At 41.8% G+C, this 14,433-nt stretch overlaps 1 protein-coding gene across 1 annotated transcript; it reads left to right on the plus strand.

Moving 5' to 3' along the window:
• Positions 1 to 6,882: 6,882 nt before the first annotated feature.
• Positions 6,883 to 14,180, plus strand: mex3a (mex-3 RNA binding family member A). The gene is made up of 2 exons (XM_083530419.1): positions 6,883 to 7,582; positions 10,211 to 14,180. Exons 1-2 carry the CDS (start codon positions 7,006 to 7,008, stop codon positions 11,281 to 11,283), a joined length of 1,650 nt encoding a protein of 549 aa, XP_083386545.1. The 5' UTR covers positions 6,883 to 7,005; the 3' UTR covers positions 11,284 to 14,180.
• The last annotated feature ends 253 nt before the right edge of the window (positions 14,181 to 14,433 follow it).

Raw genomic sequence — 14,433 nt, forward strand, 5'->3', positions numbered from 1 at the left:
TAATAGCCAAGAGAAAGCAATGAAGTCATACCCACCTGACTCATACTCCCAAAAGAGCAGTGTTTCCACTCAGCACATGATCCTACCTCAGACTGTAAGGGGAAAAAAGCCGCACTTTACACAACAATTTAGTGTTGCACTGAGAGCCAATCTATACCACAGTCCTAATTAATGAGCATGTTTTTTTCTTTATTTTTAACATTTAGGTGCCATGTCAGAATATAAACAAAATAAAAATGAGGGTAAGGGATTTGCCTCTACATTTATTTTGCTGAGTACAAAACCATACCTGCGGAATAAACACCGGAAGTGTCCATGAAGGTGAAAGACACCTGCACTATGGGAGTGGTTACAGTCACGAGTGGGAGGGATTGTGGATTATTTTAGGACTATGCAGCTTGTTGTCTTTATTAATGTACTTAGTCATTATTGTTTTTGTTTGCTTCCTTTTACAGACTTTTGAGTAAAACAAATTTCTGACTTTGACACTTTTGTTTATTTGGTTTATTAATACTGGCACCCTGAAACACAGCACACATCTATTTATAGACAGAATTGTCATTTACACTTGTAGTGTATTTCCACATTCAGGAGTCATTACACCTCTTTATATGACGCTCATTATAAAAGCATTTACTAGAAATATCCTTTAAAGATCATAATTTGCTATGAATTTCTTGATGACTCAATCATGCTGTCAAACAGCTTCCTGTATAAATATGCCAAGGGCTCTATGACAGAGTATTACATTTTTTGATGATTCTATCACAGTAGATATATATTCTGAGTGTTTTCCCTTTTTTTTTGCATGAAATCCTATTTTCAGGTAAAAAACTCAGCAAAAAAAAATAACGATATTATTCAGAGGGGTGATTATTTAATTATGAATTTGCGTACTTTATATAAGATTATTTGTTCGTGCAAGAACACAAGTGTCAAGAAAGCAGAAAAGATTCTGAATAGTTCTTCAAGCTCAAGAATTCTACCTCAAGCTTATACATTTGGATTTGTCCATTAAAACCGAATCATGACGAATTAGCAAAGCACGTCTCTTGTAGTGCTGCACTTGTGTTGTAAGGTAGCTTCAGCTGGTGTTCAGCTCACGTTGTAAAAATGTGACTAATTTCTCATCAGTAACCAAAAGACATGTTTGATTTCTTTCCCGTTTAGTGATGCTTATGCAAATTTATGTGCCGTTTTAACACTTTTAACCTTTTTATCTTTGACATATAGTTTGAAATGAAAGCCATCCGTTTAATTTTATACATACCGCTCCTTTTTTTTTTTATTTTATCAAATTCAGTATGCCTGAATAACAAGGCAATGAAACATAATAGGAGCACTTATTTACTGAGTACACTGCATGTATTTACAGTTGTACATTTTTTCACGTTTACAAGCACTACAGCAGTCTCTATGGGTCATAAAAATGTGTTGCACCATTAATACTTTATTGTCAGTAGCCAGGCCTGAGGCATTCTGAATTCACTCTTGTTATTGAGATTATGTCAGGGCATAAAGGATGTACCGTGAATTGAAGCTAATCTGAAGCTTACAAAAGGCAATCCAACCCCCCCCCCCCCCCCCCAACATAAGAATAAATTATTTCAACCTGAGACGCTGTATGATGATGCACATGCTTGGTGGCATTGGATAAGAACGTAAAAAAAGAAGCGAACATAAATAATAGTCCTCTTTAGCAGAATTTGAGCTTGATGGACCTGACCTATTCCACTAGCACGCTAATCATAAGAGACTACAAAGCACTAAATGCTCTTACAGTCCCACTTTAGGTGAATGAATGTTTATCCCAAAGTGTTGTATCCCAAATGACTCTGAATTTACATAGTGATCAATTTATGAATTCTTTGTTTAAGCGCTTTATGAAACACCATCGATTTATTTATTTATCGATTTATTTATTACTCTGATCTTTGTTGGTCATAATTCTACCATAATAAGCTGTGAGCCACCAGATGACTGGTTGTCTTTGTCACATGACTTCCCATCCTGAGGCTGTCGTATTCATACACACTCTCCAATGGATGATGTCATATTAGGTCATCACTGCATATGCTCACTGAGCTCTGGCTGAGCTTCTGGGATTAATCACCAATGACGTAATCGTCTTGCAGATAATGGTCAATATCGCATGAAGGCCCGCTAACCTATTGCTTACCTATTAAAGAAAATGACTGGACTCAATAGTGGACATGAAAAACACATAATAAGAAAGAGGGATTTAGACAAAAGAGCAACACACAACAAACACAGGCTGACCGGGGGGGTTGGAGACACGACACACTATCTGTGATCCATAGCAGATATTGATTTGGGCCTTGAGGTCCCAGTGGACACCATTAGTGAAGGTAGATGACCTTTTGGACAGTCGGACTGTCACACTTAGACTCTGCACCTGATCCAGCATGACCACGCTCCTTCCTGTAGTGCATTAAAGGATTGCTCATCAATTAGACAGTAAGCAGGTAGCAGGTCTTAGATCAGGAGAATCTCTGGTGGCATCTTATATTTAAAAATTATAATTTACACATTTATAAATTTATTCACTATATCCTATAAAGTCACTGAAATCATGGACAATACCGACTTTACCTAGCTGCAAATATGGTAGACTGGGCGTGGCTACAGCAGCAAATGGGCGGGGTTTGTGTTATACATTATGCAACTTCAGTAATGTAATTTTATAAGAATCCCTACTGTATTTCAGGCTTTGATTTCACAGATGATACAAAGTTTACAACAAAACAAATGTCAAAAACAATGAGAAGTCATCACTCGTTTCCATCCTCTGTGGTGTGACATCATCTTGTAATATTAGTTACATCCACTATCAAAAACAAAGATAAGAAAAGGAAAGCTGCCTGGTTTCGGCAGGCTGGTTAACTGGTTGGATTTTTTTTTTTTGGGGGGGGGGGGTGTTGGGGCTGTGGGGGGTTTGGGTGTAGCCAGATTTCAGCTGTCTTTCAAGATGAGATTAATTTTAGCTTTCATCTCCATGTTTTTTTTTTTAATAGCTTTTAGGGCATTTCCAAAATTAATTTTATGACATTTGGGGAAAAGGAGCTAATTAATATGCTAAATAGGCTTTTTCTTGAGCTAATTGCAGATTTCACAAGGTAATGCAATAGCCCTTTCCTTTCTATTGATTAAATCTAAAGTCATCCTGGTGCTTATCCATTTTTTAAATTTATTTATTTGTTTATTTATGAGTATACAAAAGTCAAATCAAGTCAGTCCAAACCCATGTATACAATATCACTGATGCATGCTTAGTTCTGATTGGTCAAAAGAAGTTAATTAATTCACTGTAGCAGCAGCGCTGACAGGTTTATATATACACACCTTGGCATACCTTCGAAACTATAAAGTGATCGAATTATAGCACTATATGCCCAAACGTATGTGGACACCTGAGCATTGGACACTCCTCTAGAAACCCACAGTGCATTCAAATGAGATTGTTCACCTTTAATGTTAACCTCCACTAGACTGCAAAGCATGGCTTTGGGAATTTGTGTTCATTTAGCTACAAAAGTATTAGCTAGATCATATGGGTCATGCTGTTAGATTTGGGCCTCGTAAATGCATTGGGGGGAAAAATCATGTGTGTGTAATGGTCAGGCATACACAAAGTTTGAATATATAGTGTATAAGTGATCACAATGATGATGATGATGATGATGATGATGATGATGATGATGATGATGATGATGATAATGATGATATTATTATTAATAATATCAACAACAACAACTCTGCCAAGAGTTCTGAAAAAAGTAATTTGGATGGATAACAATTCAGATTTCCAAAAGAGAGTTTTCATTCATTATGTTATTTTCATGCATTCTTTTTTAATCCCAGAAAGGTACAGAGGACCTTCTCCTGCAGAATAGATAAAACCTGTTCAAAAGTGTTCAATCATGTTAATAGTGTTCATGATGATTTAATGCAGTTTCACATAGATTGTATCAAGAAATGCTTTCATTATATTCCATTATTCCAGGCAGATATGAACTGCTGTGTATTGATGGGTTATTATAAAAAGTTATTACTGTGTTATAAAGTCACCAGTATGTCATGCGTCTGATAACAAAAAAATATGTAAAAAATATTTAGAAATGTTCATTGAACAGAAACAGATATAACAGTTCATATTATTATTATTATAAATTTTATTTATTTTTTTTATTTTTTTATGGATCTCAGGTGTGGTCGTAACTATGAGCTAGATCTTTGTGCAAGCTTAAATAAACTGCTCTCCGTTTGCTCTTTTTAAACAACCAAAATAAAAATAATAATAATAATAAAAAAACATACATATATACATATATACATATATATATATATATATATATATATATATATATATATATATATATATATATATATACATATACATATATATATATATGAGAGGGGGAAAAAAGGAAAGAAAGGAAGAGGTACAAGTCGGTTCTGCGGCGCAGGTTCCGCAACATCTATCTGATAAACTCCCTTCCTCCACCCATCCTTTCTCTCTCTCTCTCTCTCTCTCTCTCTCTCTCTCTCTCTCTCTCTCTCTCTCTCTCTCTCTCTCTCTCGCTCTCTCTCCTTATTCTTTAGTGAAGACCATCTCCCCGATGTGTAGCGCTAAAATCAAACCCAACAAAGTGGCCACGTCCCCCCCCCAAAAAAAAGGGTAAATCCTCCTTTATGCATGAACATGGAGAAGTAGTGCGCATAGAAGGGGCTTGAGGTTTGGCACGGGAGGACGCACTTCTACAGGTAGCCGTGGAGACGGCGCAGGTTTGCTGAACGGGGTTTGGGACGCAGTCCTGGTCATCCTGCTGCAACATGGACCGACAGGAGAACATGGGCGGAACCCAGAGCCACAAAATCATATCGACTCTTTTATTTGTTTCAGAGTCGGGGATACGCGTGAGGCGTGGCACGCTCCAAAAAAAAAAACCTGCAGGGTTATAAAAGAAAAAAATGGACGAGAGACACGTTGCGCGCGACGCACAGACGTCTCCATGCATCCTCGGTGTTAGCCCATGCGATATAACGTGGAGATGAGAAATGCGCTTGGGAAGTGCTTGAGAACTGCTCCACAAATAACCTTAACAATACATTTTCCCCTCTGTAATATTCACGCGTAAACACGCGCTCCAAAATTAAGCGCGGCGAGCGCAATACAGTGTCCAACAAAGCACGTGTTGTGGTCGTGTAGAGTCTCCGAGGCTTCTCCGGCGCATAGCTCGGTAACGGAATGCCGTCAGGAGGAGAAGCGGAGACGCGGCGGTCTGCGCAGAAGAAGAAAAAGAAGAGGAGGAGGAGGAGGAGGAGGAAGGCGGCTCAGGCCGAGCTCCGCAGGGAGCGGACGCTGTGAACCAGACGGGGCGGAGTCACGCCGAGCCACGCCCGGTTCGGCGCAGACGGTCTAAGATGTAGTGTTGCCAGATTTTTACAGAGCTGGAAATAGAACACAATACTTGGCAGGTAGGAGATCATTTGGCAGCCTGGGTCAAGAGATCATCCAAACCTGTTCGTTCAGAGGTCCAGCAGGGTTTAGTGAGTTTCCTGATGATGAAAAAATTTAACTTCAGCTCTCCAGGAATGGAGTCTGGCTTCCCTGTTCCCTGTTTTGAAATCTCAAGTGCCATAAATCAAGCAGGATATGTTTGTTGCACAAAGGTTTTTACTTAATTTTGTATAGGATATTATGAGATCGTCCAACAGACTACAAGTGAAATAGGTAGAAAACAGGTAGAAATACGACACAAATTAATGATATGATTTAAATGACAACTAATACTATTTATTTATTTATTTATTAGATTTTTCCCCCCAAGTGTACTATAATTCCTCCTAACAGAGTTTTAGGCTGATGGTATCCTAAGCCACCATTCTAGTAACCAGTGTTTATTTATTCATTGACAAGTCTTCAAGCACTTCTGTATGTTGTGCTGGATAAGGGCATCTGCTAAATGCCATAAATGTAAATGTACTGAGAAATAACAACAACAATAACAACAACAATAATAATAATAGTACTACTCGTAATGATAATAAATGAAGTTTAAAGCTACATTGAGCTGGTGAATTCCAATTCTATGAGCAACAGAATCCATTGGCAACATATGTGCGGCCTTTTACTTGTTATATACACATTACATAACAGTGATATTCTTTCTTTGCATATCCCAGGGATGTTAGAAAGCCGGGGACAGAGTGCAGGGTCATACAGTTCTCCTGAACATAGAGGGTGAAGGACCTTGCTCAAGGGCCCAAGAGTGACAGTTTAAGGATAGTGGGCCTCCAAGCCCAGACTGAAAGACCTTCCGATTCAGTAACCCAGAGTCTTTAACAATTACCAATTCCCCGACAGACGCAGTAATAAAATACACCAGGTAGCATTTGAGCTTACAGGATTTTTCCCATGTATCTGCTTAGATCTTCAGCTTGGATGTGCTCCGGATTCGCTATAACCCTAACCAAAAAAAAAGCAGTGTTGTCAGTCTGTCCTATATCATACTAATAAATGGTATGAATAGTATTATTATGTATAGTATTATTATTATTATTATTATTATTATTATTATTATTATTATTATTATTAATAATATCACAGCAATTTTCCCCAGGACAAACCAAGTCCTGACAACCATTTCCCTCATTCTAATATTTGATCAACTTGAACATGCAATGAAGCTCTTGACCTTCACCTACATGATTTTATGACTTGTGATGCTGCTACATGACTGACTGGATACTTGCATGGATAAGCAGTGGTACTGGTGGACCACAAAGAAATACACGTATTTCCTCTGAACTCCATTTTAACTGCTTAGTCGTTGGAGCTAGAGAAATCTACTCGCATTTTATACTATAGTTACTTCGCGTTTTTACGGATTGAATCTGGCAACCCTTCGAGCATCCTGTTTGCCTTGTGCACAATGAAACGCGTTAGGAGCTACAGCAGTGTGAGCAGTAAAGGGAGGGTCTATGGGAGGGACCAACAGCCATAGGGAGGGCATCAGGGAGGCGGAGGAGGAGGAGGGCGGCGGATGCGCTGCTTTCTCCAGTCTCGCTCTCCGCGTCTTTGTCTCACACTCTTTGTTAGCCATGCCTAGCCTGCTGGTGCTGTCAGGGATCATGGAGAAAAATGGGGGCTACGGCTCGGAACTGGCCGCCTCCGGCTTCGGTACCGAGAGCCTCCTGGCGCCGCCAGACGAGGAGGAAGAGGAGTCGCGGGCGCTGCGGGTCGCACTGGGCCAGCTCTCTTTGCTCGGGCTCGGGGAAAGCGAGGAGGGCGCCGGAGTTCAGGAGCGGAGCAACAACAACAACAACAATCACCACCACCACCACGGCCACGGCCACGCCAACAGCAGCAGCGTTGGTGGAGGAGGTGGTGGAGGTGGAGGAGGTGGTGCTGGAGAAGCTGGGATCTTACAAGGCAAGAGCAAGCTGTGCGCCCTGTACGAAACCTCCGGTTCCGAGACCAAAGCGCGCGGCTGCAACATCACCGAATGTGTGCCCGTGCCAAGCTCGGAACATGTGGCGGAAATCGTGGGCAGGCAAGGTAAAGACCGCGATTGTTTACAATGTTTCAACTTGTTTCCAAGTCGCCACGAGGCGCACGCTGGCCCCCAGGATGTTCTTATTATTATTTTTATGATTAAAAAAATAAATAAATATAAATAGAGAGAGATGTCTTGGTCTTGTTTTTATAGCGCGTGAAAAGGTGGGAGTGGTGGTCCTGTTTTGTTATTCAGCTCACATGGTGGCCATTCAGCAACATACTACAGTGAATATATATAAAATCAAAAATAAATTCCGGGATGTCACATTTCCTATACATTGTTGCAGGAAAGCAAAAAAAGCAAAAAAAAAAAAAAAATCCACCCCAGTAAGGGGCGTTAAACCTCGTGGTCGCGTTGTTCCTGCTCCGCGCCATCAGTGTCCGTGTGCAGACGCGCTTCCTTTGTCGTCTGAGCGCCAGGGAGGAGGGGGAAAAAACCCGAAAACAACGGAGTGCTTAAAAACGGCGGGTAAAAGAAAAAAAAAGGAAAAGAAAGAAAGAATCAGCATCGGGTTGGTTTGAGGGTTTTTGATTTGCATACGGAATCAAAAGAGTGTTTTTTGTCCTTTTCGTGTTGCCTCGAGAATGGATTTGGGATGTAGGCTGTAGTTGCGTCTTTGGGGTCGTTGCTTTCAAACTTGCTGGAAAAAGAAAGAAAGAAAGAACGAAAGGGAGGACGCGGCTGTCAAGACAAAAGGCGCGAAAGTGACAGCAGAAGGACGCAAGGTGGTGATGTTTAACTGAAATCAGGCTATTCATCAAAGCTGAGGAGAAGCACTGGAGCCTGTCCTAACGGTTCGAAGTAAGGAGATCCTGCTCAATGACGTTATGCTTTTGTTGAGCCAACAAGTTCAAGCTCAGGGACTGAACCCTGTTTGATTGGTGGAGCTTTTTTTATTATTATTGTTGTCTGGTGTCTTAATCTCATTCGGTTGTTTGGAGGAAGAAAATGAGAAACGGTTGCTCCTTGGGGTCAGGTATCCTGGCTTTGTTCAGGGCTCGGTGTTTATTTGGAGCTGGAGAGATAAAGAGAAAGAAAGACACGTGAGCTCAGAGTCGCTGCTCACAGGAGGAGGGTCACGCCCAGCCAGCCGATACAACACCCCATCCATCAGTTTATCTATCTATGAATCTATCTATCCCATCCATCTCCATGTGCTCAGGGGACATGGGAGGCGCTCGGGCTTCACACACGTACACTCTGAATATAAAACAACACGCAAAATATTAAGTCTGCGCCGCACGTGGAGTCAATCAGTCACGTCATACATCTATCCAAACACGTTGGAAAGGAAAGGAAAGCGTGCCCTTGAATTTGGAATAGAGAGCAGGAGGAGTGGCATGGGGCAGGGCCTGGCAGTCCGAGTGCAGCACCGGGCATCGCCTGAACCGTAAAGTGCTGATTAGGTGGATTTTGGGTGGAAAGAGCTTCTTCTAATTTGGCGCTTTAACAGCAAGTGTTTCTCAGCTGGAGGGCTTCTAGAGATGAGAATTGTCTTGTTTTTTGTTTTCCACTGTGGAGGAAAAAGTAACAATGGATTATTGTATTTATACCACGGCTTTTCTGTTGTTGCAGAGCTTTTCCCCCTTCACATTTCAGAATTACTTGCATGTTGATGATTTGAAGAAAACACACATGAGATAATCATTACTTGAGCCGGATGGATAGAGAAAAGAGCACCACTCATTGCCTTCCTCTTAAATCATTCATTGTTCGAAGTGTTTGGAGTCTGAATAGTCGTAGTAAGCACGCTCCATTCACCTGCAGCATCTGGCAAGTCTGCTCAGGAGGGCTGTACTCGCGCACCCTTCTGTCGCTCAATACACACTCCGTCCCGGCTGTGTTTTTTTTAGCGACTGCTGTTTCACAGCCAGCCACGAGCTAGCTCCACAACAGGGCCTCTCGGCCAACACAACAGCAACGGCCTTTGCAAGCGTCCCATCCCAGATCACACAGACGATCTATACACTGGAGACGAAGCCCCAAAATATAGAAGCTTCCCTCAAACAAGAACGTATTGTGATGGTGATATTTGAAGAAGGATCGAACGACGTATGTTTGTACGAGCTCATGTATTTCAGTAGGCGTTACTTGACATGCATGCTGCATAATCTCTTGCTTTGTGCCCTCACTTGACCTTCTTCTTACTGCTATGATCCGCATGTCATAAATAGATAAAGCTCCACCTATTAGAGAAAACAGGTAAATATTTCTGTCTAATGTAAATAAGGATGCATTGGTGACAGGTGAATTAAAAAAAGTAAGACTTGAAATGGAGTATAAATTCTGTGAGATAATTTACAAAGTGACATTTTAAGACCCTGAAGTAGCATTTTTTTTATTATTTAGTAAACAATTTTGACTTAGTATTATGGTGAGTTAGTATTATGTGCTTTGTGTACTGTACTTACTATACAATTAGTAAAAAAAATGCCAACAAGGCTTATTTTTGTAGCTTTTATAAAAACTGTTTTAAAATAATTCAATATTTGGCCTCATTGGGAGTTGCTGATTCCTTAATTAAAAAAATATTAATGGCTTTTTAATGAACAACGTTGACACCTGTTGATTATTGAGGTTCCACATGACTGCTGATCGTCACTCATGCTACTGCGTTCACTTCGCAGGTTGTAAAATCAAAGCCTTGCGGGCGAAAACCAACACCTACATCAAGACCCCTGTGCGGGGTGAGGAGCCTGTCTTTCTCATTACTGGTCGCAAGGAAGACGTGGCATTGGCTAGACGCGAGATCATCTCGGCAGCTGAGCACTTCTCCATGCTCCGTGCGTCCCGGAACAAGCTGGGAGTGTCCTTTAATGGTTCTCCGCCTGCTCTGCTGCCCGGCCAGACCACGATCCAGGTGCGTGTGCCTTACCGTGTAGTGGGACTGGTGGTGGGCCCCAAAGGCTCCACTATCAAACGCATCCAACAGCAGACGTGCACGTACATCGTGACTCCCAGCCGCGATCGTGACCCCGTTTTCGAGATCACTGGTTCTCCGGGCAATGCAGAACGGGCACGGGAGGAGATTGAGGCGCATATCGCTTCGCGCACCGGCACCCTCCATGACCACAACAACGAGAATGACTGCCTGGCCACTGAGAACGGCACCAACGGTGGACCGGAGAATCGCCTACAGCACGCATGGGGGCTTCAGAGCGGTCAGCGCAAGCCACTGGCCAGCAGCTACCGGCAGAATTTCTCTGACGCCGTGCTAGGAGGCACCGGAAGTGGAAGCGTTGGAGTTGGTATGGGGATTTACAGCAAGTCCGACTTCTCGGCCCCCACCAACGGAGAAAAGCCGTGCTCCTATTTTGGGTCTGAAGGCTCCCAAAGCTGGGGTGACCCTGATTATCCCAAACAGGTAGCCTACTATGTGCAGCAGCGCTCCAAGAGTTTCGGAGGCCTGCCCTTGCCCTTGACCAGACTGTCTCCAGGTCTTCCAGAACCTTCTGGTACCAGCAGTCCCGGATCTACTGGCATAGGATCAGTCCACGCCCAGGCTCGGCGTGCCCACAGCGAACCCACCACGACCCGAGACTGCATGACCTGCTTCGAGAGCAAAGTGACGGCCGCTCTAGTGCCATGCGGCCACAACCTGTTCTGCATGGAGTGCGCAATCCGCATCTGCGAGCTGAACCACCCCGAATGCCCCGTCTGCCACACGCTCGTCACCCAGGCCATCCGGATCTTCTCTTAAAAAAGGTCTTAAAAAGGTTTTTTTTTTGTTTGTTTGTTTATTCTTTTTTTGGTGCATTGGTTTTAACTAGATATTTTTTACCTACTTCTTTTATTAGTTTAGCATTTGTTTGGTCAGTATTGGTCAGTATGCCCCATGTACGTCTTGCTTTTTTTCAGAAAATGAAAAAAAAATCAAAACGAGCAGATATTTTAGAAGACACTGCTTGCTTTACTAAAAAAAGAGTAAGAAGTATTTTCAGATTTTTTCTTTTATATATATATATATACACACATATATGCATATATATTTTATAAAAGTTTTGTTAAAATGGGGAAAATTTTAACTCAATGTCCTTTTTTTGCTGTTAATTTATTTTACATTTTTTTACTGCTGCTGTTTTTCCACGTGAACTGCAATGTGGGTTGAAACAGACGAAATAATGTGAATGTTTTACACTTGTGTGTTTTATTTCGGAAGTTATTACCATTATTATTATTATTATGATAATATATAGATTATTAATGTTGATTTGTACGATTGGAAAGAATATAGTTTTACATCCCAGCGTTTGTCTGCGAATAGGCAAATCTGCTTTTTAAAGGCAAAGTACATAATGACTGAATCTTAAGTCTATCATTGCACCTTAAAACTGATAGCTTGATTGTCATTGGAAAAACAAAAAAAAACGCCCTTTATGTATTTGTTTGATCCTGCTTTGTGAAGATGCGGATTTGGGGAAAACACACACACACACACACACACACACACACACACACAAAACATTGTGCATTCAAACAATTACTTCGATAGCAAACGGAAAACAAATCGACACACTGAATAACTACCTGAAGTATGTTTTTATTTTCTCTTTATGACAGTTTTGAATTGGTGTTTGAGCGATTTGGTTTTTTTTTTATTCTACAAAAAAAAAAAAAAAAGCCACACGTTCATATAATCTGTGATACAACAGGGGGAAAATGTTTTATCGCTTTAAAGCCTTTGAATTTTAAAAAGGTAGCGAGCCTTAAACTGATTAATCAGCTTGGACGTTCTTGGAACTTCCAAAAGGGGCGTTTCAAGTTAATATTTTTTATTTCATTCACGTTTTCCTCTTCAACATATTGGCCGCAGTGAAAATCCTCACGTCCACACAGCGAGCGTTTAATTAATTTATTTTTTTTCATAATGGACGCATGAAATGTAAACGAAGCTCAAAAGGGATGGTGCTCGCTAATCTGAGTTTGAATAGACCCTCCACAAAAGGAAGAGAAAGAGTCTGGGGGGGGCTGTAGTAAGGAAATTATGCAGCTCCCCCAGTCCAGTCCCCACATTTGCGAACTGCCTCTGCGTCCTTTTATTGAAGCCGAATGTGGGCAGGTGTTTCATATTGTGACCCCGGTTCTTTTTTTAGGGAGTGTCCTGATCCCGCTCGCTGCCTAACCGTCCCCATGCTAGGCTTTAATGACCGCAACTGCTCAGCCAAGCAGGCGTATTGTTTTAACGCAGCGGTGGGACGTTCCCTGGAGCGCGCTCTCACCCAATGAGGAGCTGCTGATTAGTCATGTGGCATAGACCAGGTGCAAGCAACTTGGGGGAAAGTCCGTTTTGCCATGGATGCTCCAAAACCCTGTGCTTTTCTTGCTCCCCCTCTACCAAACACATAGAAAAGCCTGACTAGGTGCAGCTGGGGCCCCTCCCTTCACCTCTCCAACTCTCACTCTCTTTCTCTCCCTCCTCCTTCTGGTCTCCTGCTCCTCTGAGCTTTAGTATTCCCACTGAGGAAAGGGGCCTCCTTTGTCCTGATGAAGGGGGGAAAAATCCAGAGTGCAGATTTTATTTCAGAGGGAGAGAGCGCAAATGTTTGCAGGTTTTCTATGTAGCAAACGGTTATTTGTTCGCAAAAAGACCACTCAGACATGTACGTGTTTTTTGGTTTACAATAAAAGACAAACACAAAAACTAAAACTGCCAGCGGACGGTAATTGTTCTCATTAATGCTTTCGCTCGCACCCCAAAGTTCAGTCCCTCCCTGAAAGAAATCGCCAGATCTGACGTGTCCGTGAGGGAGTGCAAGTCGATCGAAGTTGCCATGGAAGTTTTTTTTTTTATTATTATTATTCACCATGAGCATGAACCACCCCGACTCACCAAACCCCCACCGCTACCACCTCATCCCAAACCCCCCAAACCCCAAGCCAACGGCCACAGGCAGCCAATGAAAGCAAGACGTCCAAGTCCAAAACAAAATCAGACAATTGAAATTGACAGCGGAGCTGGGTGGACACGCCCCGTTTAGTGGCTGCTGGAGCTGAATCAAATTACACACCCACTCGAGTCCTACATATCAACCTAGAGGATTTTTTGGCTGAGGAGATTAGAGCATTTGCAGGTTAGGAAAAGTCTCCATTTTTTTTTATTAAAATTTGTTTTTGGGGTGGGTGAGGGCTGTTGCATAAAAAGAAAAAAAGAATAAAGAAGGCACTGAGAAATCTAGTCCATCTGAAATGGGTCAGTTTTGTCCTTTTGGAGACTTCATGCGCCACTGCCACATGTCTGGGACTGGTCGGGTGTCGGGGTAAGCTCACGACCACCAAACTATAACGCTAGTCGTCTGTTAGACATCCTTGATAGTTTATACTTTGTCAGGGATTTGATTAAATTCTTTTGGGAACTCGTTACAGTATCACCATTTCACCAAACCAATTTTGTTTTTCTGACTTGAACTTTAAATGACAAACATCTGAATCAACTTCCATCTTATTTTCAGTGCTTACACTCTGAACATTCTGATTCGGAAGCAAGACATTTCTACCATATAAAGAATTAAAGCTATTAAAAGCACTTACATTAAAACACTTATGTCTGGATAAGAGAGAAGCACCTTATATCGAGACGAGCAGCGTATATCTGAAAAACCAAACAGCTGGAAAGCATTGTAGTAGACAACTTTATAATTCGTTTTTTTCCTTTTTTGTTCATTTCTACAAAAGTTTTTTCACTTTGCACTGATAGAAGACGAGCATGTAAGCAAATCTCTGAACGCAATTTGGACAACGCAGTGGGTTTTTTTTGTTTCTTTTTCTGAACAGTAGCTACGCTTCTCTCAATACAAAGTGCCAAGCACACTTTGTTAACTGTTTCCTGATCAGCGTGAATCGTATTCATGAA

This window comes from Silurus aristotelis (genome assembly GCF_946808225.1).
Source record: "Silurus aristotelis genome assembly, chromosome: 25".
NCBI lineage: Eukaryota > Metazoa > Chordata > Actinopteri > Siluriformes > Siluridae > Silurus > Silurus aristotelis.